At 41.9% G+C, this 14886-nt stretch overlaps 1 protein-coding gene across 4 annotated transcripts in view; it reads right to left on the bottom strand.

Moving 5' to 3' along the window:
- The window catches only part of CadN (neural cadherin), a 300943-nt gene that overhangs the window by 12534 nt on the left and 273523 nt on the right, over positions 1–14886 (bottom strand). For all 4 annotated transcript variants that reach the window (XM_065443455.2, XM_065443446.2, XM_065443469.2 and 1 more), the window contains exons 32-35: positions 13044–13227; positions 10926–11092; positions 10523–10826; positions 7411–7591 (exon numbers count right to left, since the gene is read on the bottom strand). In XM_065443455.2, coding sequence (XP_065299527.1) covers positions 7411–7591; positions 10523–10826; positions 10926–11092; positions 13044–13227 — 836 coding nt within the window. The remainder of the gene's footprint in view (positions 1–7410; positions 7592–10522; positions 10827–10925; positions 11093–13043; positions 13228–14886) is intronic.

The following is a 14886-nucleotide window of genomic DNA, read 5'->3' on the forward strand; positions in this document are numbered from 1 at the left end:
ACAGGCCTAAGTAGGTGCTAAACTGCAATAAGCAAAAAAGAAAGGAGGAAAGAAAAAGAAAAATGATGAATTTTTGTCTGCACTGGAGCATCGTATTGCGCAAATTTAAGCAGTATGTAAATCACCTGTGGTGGATTACACAACTCTAGTGCCTGATGCAGATTACTTGAGGAGGTGTGCATTATATTGTATGAGAAATCACGGAAGACTTACCACATTAGCAAAATTTAATGAATAAACTGACTAACCAATTTATGGCACATGCTGCGATTGACAAAGAGAAACATGCGAGTTCTTAGGGCACAGAAGTAAACAAAGCACGCTGTAGACAAGGGCAAACGGAGAAGGAACAAGACATGCTTAGCATCACGTGTGTCCAATACCTTCTTTGTCCTTGCCAGCAAAGCACCAGGTTTACTGCTATTATATATCAACAACAAACTGATATAGCAACATTCTCAAGGCATATCCTTGGAAAGAATTTTGAAATTAGCACAAGTTTTGAGATAAGCACCCTCAAACTTGTGGCAAAATGCACTGCTCCACTAATGTTTTTTTAACGCCAGCCATTTAAGAAGTACAAGACAACCTTAACTAAAACAGCAATGCATTTTGCCAAACATTAGCGAACAGAGATTATAAAACTGGCACCAGTCTCCGAATTCCTCAGAAGCTGATTTGCCTTGCAAACATTGGCTCCAATTAAAAATTTGGAGCATGCACCCTAAATTGTTTGCTTAAAATGGTGAATAGTGAAAATGTTCTTGATTAGTCAGTTACCCATTTTGATTTCTCAAGTGGACAATGTCTGCCTTTTCAAGTAATCCAGCTCAAGGAATAGAATTGTGCTGTCTGCACCAGGCAAGTTTTTAAAATTCTGCTCAGATTAAAAAAAATATCACCTGGTACAAGACAATGGTGTTTTAATTATCCTGGTATGGTATGGCATGGAGATGGTTATTTAGTTCAAGCTACATACAGTTGAACATCTATATAATAAACCTCTGTTTAACAAACACATGACGCAATGAAGTTTCTCATTTGCCAATTTTGGTACCATTAAAAAAACTTTTTCCATGATATAGGAAATTGAGTTTTGCAGTTCCATTTAACTCCAGTTCATATGCATGCACTGCATGTGGACTGAAGCTTTTGGGACAAACAAAATAAAACTGCCGAATATCACATTCTTAATTTGCACATGAGCTTTTGTGCGCAAACATTACTGGCAAGTGGCAATAAAACACCGGCACAAGTGAACAGAATGCACCACACAGCGTTATATGTCATATAGGTATGAAATCCGTATTCGGCACATTCTATCTATGCTCACAGATATGCTCTTATGCTCTGAAGCATGTCAGCAGGAACAGGAAAACGCTAACTGGAAGGGAGATAACAGGCGCCTTAGCAAGGATGAAAGGTATGATGAGCACTGTTTCAGTACCAGCATGTCATGTTGTCCACTTTGTTATCGTGAATCAATATTGCTAATAACATTACGGCGATTTTGGCCTCAATAATCACCACTACTGAAACTAACAAAATGGTGGCTTAGCACTGACAGGCCATGATCATGATGGTTGCTAGCACCAGCCACACTTCGCACTGAAGCTTTGCTCTCAAAGCAACCTTCACCGCACGTTACATACCTTTAACCACAGGATTATTGCTACAATTTCTGGTGGAATTTTGTTCATAAATGCTTACTCAGAATAGGCTATCCACCAGGACAGTTCTAGGAACCTATAAAGCAATTTTTATTGCTGAAGCAGAACTGTGGTTCTAACAAATTAAGTTGAAAGTTTTTACTGCAAGTACAACTTCTTTACATCTAGGTTTGACCATACTAACTTACCAATGCTGAATGAGCGAACATAATACATCTCAAATACTGTCATTAAATTTGCATGATTACCATCATGATGACCTAAAAAGACTCAACTGGCGGAAAAAGAAAATCCTTGTAATTCCTACCTTGAAATTAGAGAGTTCTAGATTAGGGTGCGTAAACAACTTGTGTAGCCCTTACATATGCAAGCCACTTTGGCTCCAAGAAGACTGAAGCAGAGTGTTTGGATTCTTGCACACCCAATACACTTTCATCCCCTAATATAAAACTCAGTATAAAGAACAAGCTCAAGCCGAATAATACTGCATGGTGCAAATCCAAGAAGCTGTGATTTCTGCAACTTCTGTCACTGACTACAGAGTAAAAACATCACAATAGCTTAAACACAGCATAACCTTATCTTGTAAAAGTGCACGCAATTAATGCCTTGGTTAGTTAAGCAATCACGAAATTAGTGACACCAACACCAAATGCAAGCAGCCTGTCAGTGGTTAAAAGGGTTTCGAGGGTTTGTTAAAAGCAAGTACATATTAGTTTTGGAATCAATGCATCTGACGTTTTCAGACCCCATTCAAACATGTGTGATTAAAAGAAACACCAAAGGATAATATCAACTTAAGCTGGACTGGGAGGTTTCACCTCTGAAATATCAAACCTAGTGGCTTTCACCAAAGGTGAGGTGGGGAGGCCTTGGTGCAGAAGAGTGACATAACTGTCTAGTGGCAACACAATATGAAAATTTTCACAAAAGCTCCCCACAACCTCATAGTAGAACTTGATGTCACAATGTACTAGTAATAAAATACCAACTGCAACTTAAGGTCTGCCTGCTCAATGCAATCCTCACTAAAAATTGCACGAATTAAAGGCTGCAACTCATTATAGCACATGAAGTTTGTACTCATTATACACATAAAAACTTAAAAGTACAAAGAAAAGAACATGGACACCTCATCTTTCAGAACTGTACAACACACACAGACAACCGCTAGCAGCATACCTAGTTACTACATACCCGATATAGGTATAGCATCGAAGCTACGATTTTGTCAGCAGCTATCTTACCTAGATGCTAACAAAAAATGCAATAAGACATTTTATTATTATTCTAAACATTATAATGAGCACTTCTAAAGATGATAATCTTGCGATGCTTCGAGTGCCAAGGCATAGAATACTGAAGAATAGTGCCACTGATATCCAAGCTACCCCAAGAATATTCCTGTTCTGCATGATACTCAAACTACAACATTGCTGGCTACATGTGGGCTTCAACTTGCGCTAATACAACCCAGATTGGGCCGACTAAATTGGTAGAATTATCCCGTGAGTTGAATTAAACAAGAGGCACAAAAATATGGCAAAGACACTCGATTCATTGGCAGTTCTTGCTCAGATTATAAAACGTCCCCGAATGTTTACCAGTTCAGACTAGAAAACTAACGTTACCCGCCGTGGTTGCTCAGTGGCTATGGTGTTAGGCTGCCGAGCACGAGGTCGCGGGATCGAATCCCGGCCACGGCGGCCGCATTTCGATGGGGGCGAAATGCGAAAACACCCGTGTACTTAGATTTAGGTGCACGTTAAAGATCCCCAGGTGGTCGAAATTTCCGGAGTCCTCCACTACGGCGTGCCTCATAATTAGAAAGTGGTTTTGGCACGTAAAACCCCATAATTTTTTCTTTTTTAAAACTAACGTAGAAATGACATTAAAGCTCCTAAACAAAGTAGAAATCGAACGTGCACCCGATACTTTAGCAAAACAAATGCAGCATGCCTCCGACTGGGGCAATAAGAAAAAGACGAAACCAGCAAACTTTTAACTTCACAGAATGGAAACTTATTTACCTAATGTCCATCGTCATCAATCTTGGACAGCACTTTATCATTGTCTATAAAAGCCACAACATGTGATCCTTTGTATGGTCTGTAGTGCGTTTTATAGTCTGCATTTATCAAATAATTCCGCAACAATCGCAAATGGAATTGTGGCCCACGTGTAGGCTAACCACTTCGCTAGTTCATCCTGCGACGCATACAATTCTCCGAAACACCAAGAAAATGTGATGCGACATGTTGCTGCTAATCGAACATGTAAAATAACTGACCGTTTTAATGTGCTTTCGTAAACCAACTGAGAGCAGCATGTCATCATTGTAATATTATGCGAGAAAACCACAATGTTGTGGAAAAAATATGTTTTGTCGCCATCCATAGTCACCATCTTGTGATGGCAATGACAATGATACTGGCTAGGCTGGCCTTGATGGTTGAACACTGTGGATGCAGTTTTGGTTTTGGTTGTATTGAACCAGCCAAGCAATTTACAGACAAATTTTCTTGGAAGGCACATGCTAGAATTCACCAAATACTGCAATAATTCTTAAAAAGCTACTATTTTAACATGAAAATATTTCTGGGGTAGGCCAAAAATACCGTATTTACTCGCATAATGATCGTACTCGCGCAATGATCGCACCGCTAAATTTCGTCGTTAAAATTCGTTTTCTTTTTAATTTCCCGTGTAATGATCACACCCCGAACTTGCCACAGCAATATGTCATGTGCCAAGTCTAGCTAATAAAGATCGCGCTTACCATCTGTCGAATGCTACGCGAACGACTCTTCAAGACAAACCAGGTGGTCTGCACGGACCAAACATTCTTAAGCAGATGCCCCATTTCATTCCTTTCGTCACTTTCCGCACTTCCATGCTGTATTAGGATAGTAGTGAAGACAAATGCCGCAATTCCCGCAGCATGCCTGCATGTGTTTCTATGTCACTGGCAGCTAAGCGCGCCCATCTGTTTCTGTCCCCTCAAAGTGGACATGGCTACGTTATTGCCGCAAACTTGCCGATATTACCGATATTATTCATTACTGATACGGAAGAAACTGTTTCAACGCACGTAATGTACTCACAAGAAAAAAATCGCGTTCAGTGCGTTCGGCTTGCTCCACCGGCCGCCATCTTTGTTTTGGTGTCCCGCACTACATACAACAGCAGCTGCTTATTGTTGACCTGTTACTATACCGCAGAAAAAAATGAATTTTTTTTTTTTCGGGAATTTTAACTCGCGTAATGATCGCACCCCTGAATTTGCGTCAACTTTTTTTGCGATCATTATGCGAGTAAATACGGTAGGTGTTTTTAATGGGAGATTACATGTATGACACATTTACTGTCCCTAACGCATCACCAAGGCGGACGCTCACACTGCACTCTAAATACAGTTGCACCCTTTGGGGTGTATATTTGCTACACAACAATGATCGTCATTTGTCTTGCTTGCGTTTCCTTTCTCGAAAACGCTGAGCTCATTACTTTCATGTCAAGAATGCTCTGTCATGCTGACAATGCGCATGCTGTTCGTGACTTGGAAGTACCGGGCTCGCAGCGTTAAAGAAAAATGCAGGCAACACAGATGATTATTTTTGCGTGGCAAATATACACACCCAAAGGGTGCAACTGTTTTTAGAGTGTAGTGAACTCACTAACTGCGGTCACCATGGAGTTTGAGTGTGTGCATGAGGAGCTGCCAAATTCAAGTTATCTGGCGAAGGCTAATTTCAGCATAGAAATAAATGTTTGGTTCCATAGCCATCTGTGGCCAAACGTAGCTGGCCGAGACCTTCAGTCGGGATCGTATTAACCGGAGTTGAATTAACGGAAGTCTATTGTATAAGGTTTTAGGCCTGTCAGACTGTTCTACATGCTGGATATACGGGCACATTTTAGTAAAGTTCAGTTATACCAGTGCACAATGTTGCAAATACACCAATACATCAAATAATGCATAATGCATAACAATGTCTTGCCAAGTTATAATCCTTTAGACAAAATGATGCGAGCCTACCATGTGTGTGATTATGTTCCCAAAAACTGGCAGCCAAAATTGAGAATTAAATTATGGGGTTTTACATGCCAAAACCACTTTCTGATTATGAGGCACACCGTAGTGGAGGACTCCGGAAATTTCGACCACCTGGGGTTCTTTAACTTGCACCTAAGTCTAAGTACACGGGTGTTTTCGCATTTTGCCCCCATCGAAATGCGGCCGCCGTGGTCGGGATTTGATCCCGTGACCTCATGCTCAGCAGCCCAACACCATAGCCACTGAGCAACCATGGCGGGTGCAGCCAAAATTTTAATGTAATTAAATAAGGGCGACTTAGTAAGAAAACAAGTTTCATTACCTATCCAGTTTTTTTCCAACACATAAGTAGAGCTTTCTTTTCTGACACATGATAAGTAGAGCTCTCAAAGTGTTGAATAATTTCATGGGAGTATCGACTGGCACAATGGTCAGCATCGTGATATGGAGCACACGTGTGAATGCAGCAACAGTAGGCACACGCACACAGAGCATCCTCCTCTCCAAGCATCGTCTGCTAGGCTATTCCATTCATCCTCCCTATGCCATGTGCCTACCCTCACTACCCTTTGGCAGGTGCACTCCGTGACATGGTGCTGAACACTGTGCGGGTCAATGCTTCTGTGAGATTATTAATTTGGAGAGCAGTAAACAAAACAGATGTTAGCAGTTCTGATTTTGTAATGACAATTTGATCTACCCATACTTAAAACAAAGTGGGCAGGCATTATAGCTGATTTTCACAATGACAAAATTGCACAGAGGTAGATGCAGGCAGAAGATTACCTAAATACTAATATTTCTGGCCACATGATGTGGCGCACCTATTTGGATGATAAAGCTGAAAGATCAGTGTTGTGCATCTGATAGCATAACTTAACCTGCATGTAATATTATTACATTTAAAGTAGATGACATATAAAAGCCTCTTGGAAAGACCTAAATGTGATAACACAACTGTACATTGTAGTTACCACCTTGGGTGCTATTATGTGGTTTTATTCTGTTTAAGGTCACTTACTCCTGTTTTAGATAGCAATTATCCACTAACACAGGCAGCAGAACTTGATAAGGAGTTTACAGAGCTCAAAATGCATATAATAATGCACTTGCATTTTTTAACAGATTTAAGGTCTTTTGAAGCATTCCCCACAGATATGGCCCTTTCTCATTTTCTAAAATCTAATTTAACCCGATTTTTGCAATCACGTCAAAATTTATAGTACTTTGGTTATGCCTGATTAAAAAAAAAAGGTGCCTTGTCATAAAAACATGGCCATTTAGTAATGAAGTTTCATAAATGAAAGCCTGACCACATATGCGCTTCGGTTACGAAACATGAAACAGTTCACAACTGCACACCTCTTTGCATCTGTAGCATGCACGCACAGCTTCAAATTTTAATGGTTCAATCCAACAAAAGTAATTTGTGACAAATCAATAGAAAATTAACCTTGTGAGTTGAAAAAAGTATTCTGAGAGATAGCTTCCTAACTTTTGTGAAAATATACCTAGCCTGCCAAAAAACAAGTGGTTTTCATCAAAAGATCATTTGCCTGCTGCTGTATGCTTGCATGCATACCTATGTTGCACTGCTCACAATGTGCAAGAAACTAAGTAAGCCCTTCCCCACATTAAAAAATTGACAAGCAGATAGCTTCTTTGGAGGACCTGACAACTGACCTGCATTCATGGAGCATCCAGAGATCCACACAAACAAAGGGTCGTGGGCAACTGATACCATGGCAAGGGTTGTTGGATGGACATCCATCAATTAGGTTGCGCCATTCAACTACAGCTGCATATTCAGAACCACTCTCCATTGGCAAATAGTGCTGATCTAGCCGGATGTCATTCATACAACCTGCCAAAGAAGAGAAGAATGACACAGAATGACAAGTTACCAAAGAGAAATGAACAGGGGACCATCAGTTTTCCATGCATATTAGTTGACTTTCATCACTTGGCCAAGTTCCCATAATTATTATGGCAGAGTCTCCTCCTTCAATACAAGGCAGGCATGCACAACTGCCTGTGACCTATTAAAATGCCATCCTGTATATTCAAATACAATAATAAGAGTGCCAACACCATTCAAAACACAGTAAAAAGGAAAACAACAGAGGGAGAGAGAACACCAAAGGTTTAAGAATTTAATGCAAAAAAAAAGAAAACTAAAAAGAAAAGCATTTCTGCTCTCCAGACTTGTACAGACAGATCTCCAGACGTGTTAAAAAATATTTTGGCATGCTTTCACTACAATAAACTACATGTACACTGCTTCTGCCATGACAGACTGTGCTGCCTCTAGGCTATGCAAGTCAGCACAAAGGAATGACCTGCTGCAATTATATCTGGTCAAAGATGTTTCTACCAGACAGTGAAATGCCAAGCACAGTATGTTTTCAGCACATTTACGACATGTTTGCTATTAAACACTAAAATATTACATAGCGGGTTAATATCGCATAGCATTTCTGCATGAACATGTTCTTGGTTATGTACACTCGCACGCAAAAGTTTGGAGACCAATGGTGCCGTACAATTTTTTCTCTGCAGCCAAGGCGTGCCAGCTGAAATTGGGTGGTACGGTGTATGTGCGCATGTTCAACCAATGCACTATATTGAGGCAATTGTAGAAGGATTGTAGCACTGTCCTGTGTGTTCCTGCATTCTGTCTCCGTCTTATTGCGCTGCCCCTTCAAGATGAGGAAATCATACATTATGGAACAGTGTCAGAAGTACCAATTTCTTTCTGAAGTTGTGTTTCCAAACGAATGTACAGTAGAACTTCGTTGATACAATCCAGTTTCGTACAATTTTTTGGTGCCAACGTTTGTGAATAAGAACAAAAAAAATGACCCAATATAGCTACGACTCTTTTTTACTGGTTAATACGTTCCCATAAAATAGAATCTTTTGGCACGGACATCCAGTATATTGCCAAGCTGTGATCATATTATATATATTCTGGCCGCTAGATCCCGTGTAAACAAGAAAAGGTGCAAGGTACACAAGATTGAAGGCAGTTGGCACCCGCAATGACAGCTTCCCCACAGTACTCCCATGCCAGAATCGCATGAAAATGCTGCCATGCGCTCAGTTTCCTATTCCGATAGCAGCAAATCTCCTTGTGGGTTATCGCAAGTCACCATCCAGAGCTATCACCGCCAATCTAGTGTGATAGGCATCTTCACCAAGTATTTGTCTTACAGGATGTGATACAAGAATCGTACTGCATGCTTTTAATAGGCAATAACTCAAACACGCCGCTGTCCCTTGTTGCAGGTGGTGCAAAGTGAACATCATGTTTTGCTCTGATGGCATCATATTTTGGCGTTGCCCTCCAGCTCAATTTTGTTTTGGTTTTCCATTGTTGTCTTAACCCTTTGAGGGTCAATGATGTACACACACGGCACCACAAAAAAGTCCAAAATGGTCGATGCCGTATATTTATGGCGCCGCCTGTACGTTTAAAACGCACGCCAATTTCCTAACTTTTTCTTTTCTGGCATGTGCTGCCACTATGTGGGAATACAGGGAATTTTTTTCTTGTGCCTCCCTTTCTCGGTTTTCGTTGCATGGTTTGTTTTAGCGCTAGTTCACCCACGTGAGTCTATATACTACCACTCGTGCATTGGCACGCGTGCAGGCAGTGGTTTGGATTTTGTTCTGCGGGCGGTTTCGGCTTCTTGCACTCGCAAAACTGATGGCTATCTCGTTGCTAATAGCTCGAAGGGCGACCACTTGTTTTTCGCTCGTTTAGTGCTCGCAGGGGTGCACATAGGAAGGATGCCGCCGTGCATCCGTTCGTTGCTTTAATTTTTTTGTTTTTTGTTTTTTTTTTTTTTGAGACTCGCGAGAACTAATTGCCTCTGGTTGGCGATAAGATCAAGATTAGCAGAAGTTTGTCACACGTTTTGCTTTTTTGACGGGCACAGAACCACATAGTTTTCTTGAGTGGGCGCACCTACGCAGTTCGACTGCGCTATGGATTTACATACTAGTGCAAGAGTAGGAACATTTGAGTCTTGCGCAATATTCTTGTGTGTGCATTTTCAAAGCCTTGAACTATAACAATGCATCAAATTTTTATTTCTTATCAGTTTATTTTTTTTATTGTTTTTATTCACGAAGGAAGAGTACATCTATACCAACGCAATATATTTTTTTCTCACTTTGCGGTCACCCTAAAAAAATTCCGGTAATTTTTTTTTTTTAAGTAAGTCCCCAAGAAGAATTGCAATCTGCAATAAAAAAAAAAGACCTTCGGCGGTCACATATGGCGAAAAAAATCGACATTCAAAGGGTTAAAACGACAATGTGCGTCTCGGGTCACTCACGCCCCACAAGATGGACATACATCGATGTCAGTCTCGTGCCACAACGATTCTTGGTGAGTGGGCACATCACACTCACCAAGTGCGAGTGTGATGTGCCCACTCACCAAGGTACAATCAATCAGGTACAAGATTGCGCAAGAAGCAAGCACAACTTCATGTCCAAATGCTCCGCCTAAAGAATCTGCTGACCCAGACCAAATCGAGGAGCACGAATACTATAAGCTTGCCGAAACTGCAAAAATGACAATGCCTGTCTCAGGCCACTGGAGGCCCCACCAAATTGATGTGCGTCGGCATCTCATGCTGCAATGCTCTGGATTATGTACTTGTCGACTACAGGTGAGTCTGTTGAATTCTTTAGTGACGTTGGATTGCACGTTTTCTCGGTACGTTTTTTTCTAATTTGCTGCTGCTAATGGAATGCACTTCTCTCAAAGCAAACATTAGCTCACCTTCTTGATAATCGTTGTCAACAACAGTCACACCAGGACCAACATACTGGACGTCTCCACCGGCAATAACATTCTGCTTCTCAACCCACATATGCTGGTGAGGGCTTTGCCAATCCAGGAGCTCGTTGAAGCGCCGCCCGCTGCCTCCATCCAGAGCCAGGCTGGCTGAAGCGCCATAGCGTAGGGCACGAACTGTGTGCCACTGGCCGTCATTCACCCACACCCAGGGAAGCCACAACTCGCGTTCTTCAGATGAACGACTTCGGTCGAGGTTGAACCTAAAGCGCAGCTTCTTGTCCCGGATCTAAACCAGTGAAAAAAAAAAGATTGCATGTGCTCCAGCAACCTTCCAACACGTAAAAATCACCTACAAGCAATATTAACAATGTTGCTGTCTAATCACCTCAAGAATGCAATACTCCCGCCCATGTTTGCTTGTGATGCGGAAAAGTTCTCCATGCTTCTGACGTGTACGGAACTGTAGCTGGATGTCAGTCTTGTACGGATGAGGGTCAAAGGGCAGTGCATACTTGATGTAGCTGCTTTGTTGGAACATCTTGGACTGTGTTTCTATTGAAACAAAGCATAGGTACAAATCAGAAGTGACCAACATTTGCAATTTTGAATATGAATCATACCCCTGACACATGGGTCAGTCCTTTGAAGTAAACCTTTATTTTACACTGAAGGACCCCTTATCAAAAAAAAGTTACACACACAATGGTACAGTCTCCTTTATATGTTTTCAGTAAGCAATGCAGCAAAGCACATGGCTCTGCACCTTTAAAATGAAACTGACAAAATAAAAAGTACCTGGTCAAACTGCATCACTGCTAACTAAAATCATTTTTGCAAGCATTAATATTACAATGAAGCACCACTGCATTTTGTTAAGTTTTGCATTGTTGAACTATGCACGAGGTTACCCCTTTAAGCCAATGAAGGAGTTTGGATATCTACCTCTCCGCAAGGGACTTCCACTGAAAAGTATCACCCTGCATGAACACCTTTACGGTAGATGTTCCCGTGTCCAAACACCTTTGGAGTGCCCGTGTGTCAAGTGTATCAAATACATAGTCATTGCTATTCAATTCGTAGTCTATTTGAGAATTCTCTATCTGAAGTTGTGGAATATACATTTTTGTTCGGATATAAGGGATAATGACCATTATTGGGGAGAAAGCCAGATGCAACTACTGACTGTTCTGAATGATTGTGCTGCAGGCGAGCTACAGTTCATGGACAAACATGTGGGGCACCTAACTAAATAGTCTTCAGTCATTCAACAAGAATGCCTTGCCTCTAGACAGCACATAAATTAATTTTTGGTTTTTATTTAGAGAAAAGCAGTTTATTATATGGACAATTGCCAAATGTTTCACCACTGTCACTGTTATGGTGTACTTGATATCACAGTTCAGTCACTCCTCTTCTACAAGCAAATGAAATTTCATGCATCAAATAATGTAAATAAGCCTTCTCCTTCCTCTCTCTTTTCTTTATGAAATGGACTTCATGCAATGTTACTATTTCACCTTGTTCAAAAACGACAAGGCATTTGGTATTCAATGTGACCTCAAAAGGTTCTTTTTTAAATGTTTGTATTCGCTTCAATTTAAACATTTTGCCATTAAAACACCCTTAGTACAAATGCAGTAGACCTCACTTAATTTGACCTTGACGGGACCGAAGAAACGGGTCGAATTATCCGAAAATTCAAATTAAGAAAACAAAAAAAAAAACACGCAGAAACTGTCGGTTCAGGTGGCTTAGCTTCACCACAATACAGTCTTGTTATGCAGTGAAGCATACCAAGCAAAAAAAAAAAAAGTGCCGCTGTTACGGACCATAGCATGTGTTTCTTAATTTACACACGCACATGCGCTGTCTCCAGTCACAGTACGAGCACAAAGACTCCTAATAAGTTTACTGGCAGGCCTTCAGAGTTTTAGACAGAGCTCCACTTTTTTGTTGGCCACAAACGTCCCTTGTACTTCAGAGTTTTTCATCTTTATGCTTTCCCTTCTGCTTGCTTTCTCAAAGCACAGATGCTTTTCTATGCTTCTCAGTGCATGACGCGAGGGTGCACGATAAATAAAGAATGCGTACTAGGCCTCGTGAACGGTCTCGCATACGAGAAACACATGGGGGGGCGAAACGAGGGCTTAAGTCACCACAGAAGCGTCAGTAACAGCTCTGAATAGCTGCCAGTAGGCTTATTTAGCGTCTAGGTGCTCGTACGGTGACTGGAGATGGCGTGTTCACGCGTGTATAATTAAGGAACGCGTACTATGTCTTGTGACAGTGGCCTTTTTCAATTCTTGATAAACTTCATAGCATAACACAGATGTATTACAGCGAAGCTGACCAATCAAGTTGGAATTTCGGCGAAAACTCATTTTGAGATTGAAATAACCGAAAAATCGAATTAACCGGAGTCGAATTAATGGAAGTCTGCTGCATAAAGGTAAACAAGAAAATAAAATGCTAAAGTTTTGTTAGCACAGAAGCTTGCACTAACCCCTGTCGCAATTTGGGCCATGCCAGCCAGGGTCACACACACATTCTGCACCCTTATAGGTTCCAAGGCAGTGGCCATGACCACAGGACTGGTGAAGCAATGCTGCTTCACTGCATGAGCTCTCAGCAGGAGGACAGCCAGCCACACTATTATATGAGCTTCCAGGAGAGCCGAGGTCATACATCTGGGGATAAGCAAACAGAGAAACACTAGTTGCAACGATGAATATATGTACCACTGCACGGATTCAAACTAATGTAGCTCTGGATTTCGCACCCAATGAAGACACCCTGAATAGATAGTAACTATTAGAGTCTTTTGCAGTGTTTATCAAAAAACTGAGTGCAAAAAAATGCAGGACAAAATACAGAAGGTGCACACAAAATTTATGTGTACTTTTTTGTCATTTCTGTTTCACGGTATTGCATGTGTGTACTGATAGTACAGTCGCCGACCGATTTTCCGGACTCCAAAAATTCGGACATGCCCGATTATTCGGTCAGCTTCGCGGCACCGTCATTCTCCCCATAGACCATAATGTATAACAACTGCCGAAAGTTCGGACACCTTGCAACCTCTCGTCTGATTTTTCCGACACTCCTTGAGCCAACTCGGTCGAGGGCACCATGCACCGTCTCTGACCGGTGCATGGTTCGACTTGCTGAACGCCATTTTTGTTTTGAACGGAGTTTCCTTGCTGCCCCACGAAGTGGCGCTACTGGAAATCCCCGCTCATCATCATCGTTTTTGCCTAGTTCGATAGAATGGCTCTGCAGCAGTTCCGGTTTCAGCTTAGTAAGCCACGTCAAGACAATCCAGCGGCTGATTTGTTTCTTGCCGTGTTTTTTCGTTTGTGCGACTGGTGTCGGCACGGTGGTGTTTGCTTTGTGTGCTGTGTCGAGGTTTCGGTGATCCAACGCGGCATACGGAAACATCTCGTCTAGTGGCGCCGACAGTGCCCGCGCAGACTGCGCTGCGGAATGCCGGCAAGCGGGTGCCGGGAGGCCTAAGATTTGTCGCCTTTCGATGTGCTCCCTACCGACGCGGAAAATGTTCTGCCGAGACTTGCGCAGTGGTTGCACTGAGATTCCGGACACCGTCTCATTGACAGTTTCACAGGTGCTGACACTGCTGTACTGACATGCGCAGAACTCGACGACGGCGAGATCATTCGTCAGGTTTCTGCTGCACCGCCGGACGATGACCGAGCCGGAAGTTGACGCACCATGTGCTACGCTGCCGTCGCATGCGGAGCGTGTACAAGCAGTGACTGTGCTTTCAGCCGCCTATAGTAACCGTACGAACCTCTCCGAGATTCAGGCTTATCTGATTGCGCGTAAACGGAACAGCGTGCAACGGCGCATTCGCGATGTCTTCAAGCCTACTGCCGAGCCCGAATAAGTGCGTGGAAATAAAGGATTTCATTTTTTTTTTCATAATCTGCTTTTTCGGACACCTGTTTATTCGGACATTTCCGCAGTCCCCGTGAGGTCCGAATAAACGGTCGGCGACTGTACATGTGTAATTACCAATAGAGAAAATAGGTTCAAGGCTGGAAATCTCGGCCTGCTATGGTTGCATAGCATTTGGGCCAAAGTGCAGCTTCAATACACTTGAAGAGTTTATCTTGCCTTAGAGATAAAATGCAGGTCATGGCACAGTTTAAACAGACTCACGGCAAATATTCCAAAATACAGCATAGTATACTTTTGAAGACAAGAAAGTATGATAATGATGTCCTGAAAATTTAGTAATACTTTAGTAATACAGTAAAATAGGTGCCTACAAGGGCAATCTACGAGGGCAATCCTAAAAGTAAGGTCTCCTATACTTTCAGATATAG

Source organism: Dermacentor albipictus, chromosome 1, assembly GCF_038994185.2.
Source record: "Dermacentor albipictus isolate Rhodes 1998 colony chromosome 1, USDA_Dalb.pri_finalv2, whole genome shotgun sequence".
Taxonomy (NCBI): domain Eukaryota; kingdom Metazoa; phylum Arthropoda; class Arachnida; order Ixodida; family Ixodidae; genus Dermacentor; species Dermacentor albipictus.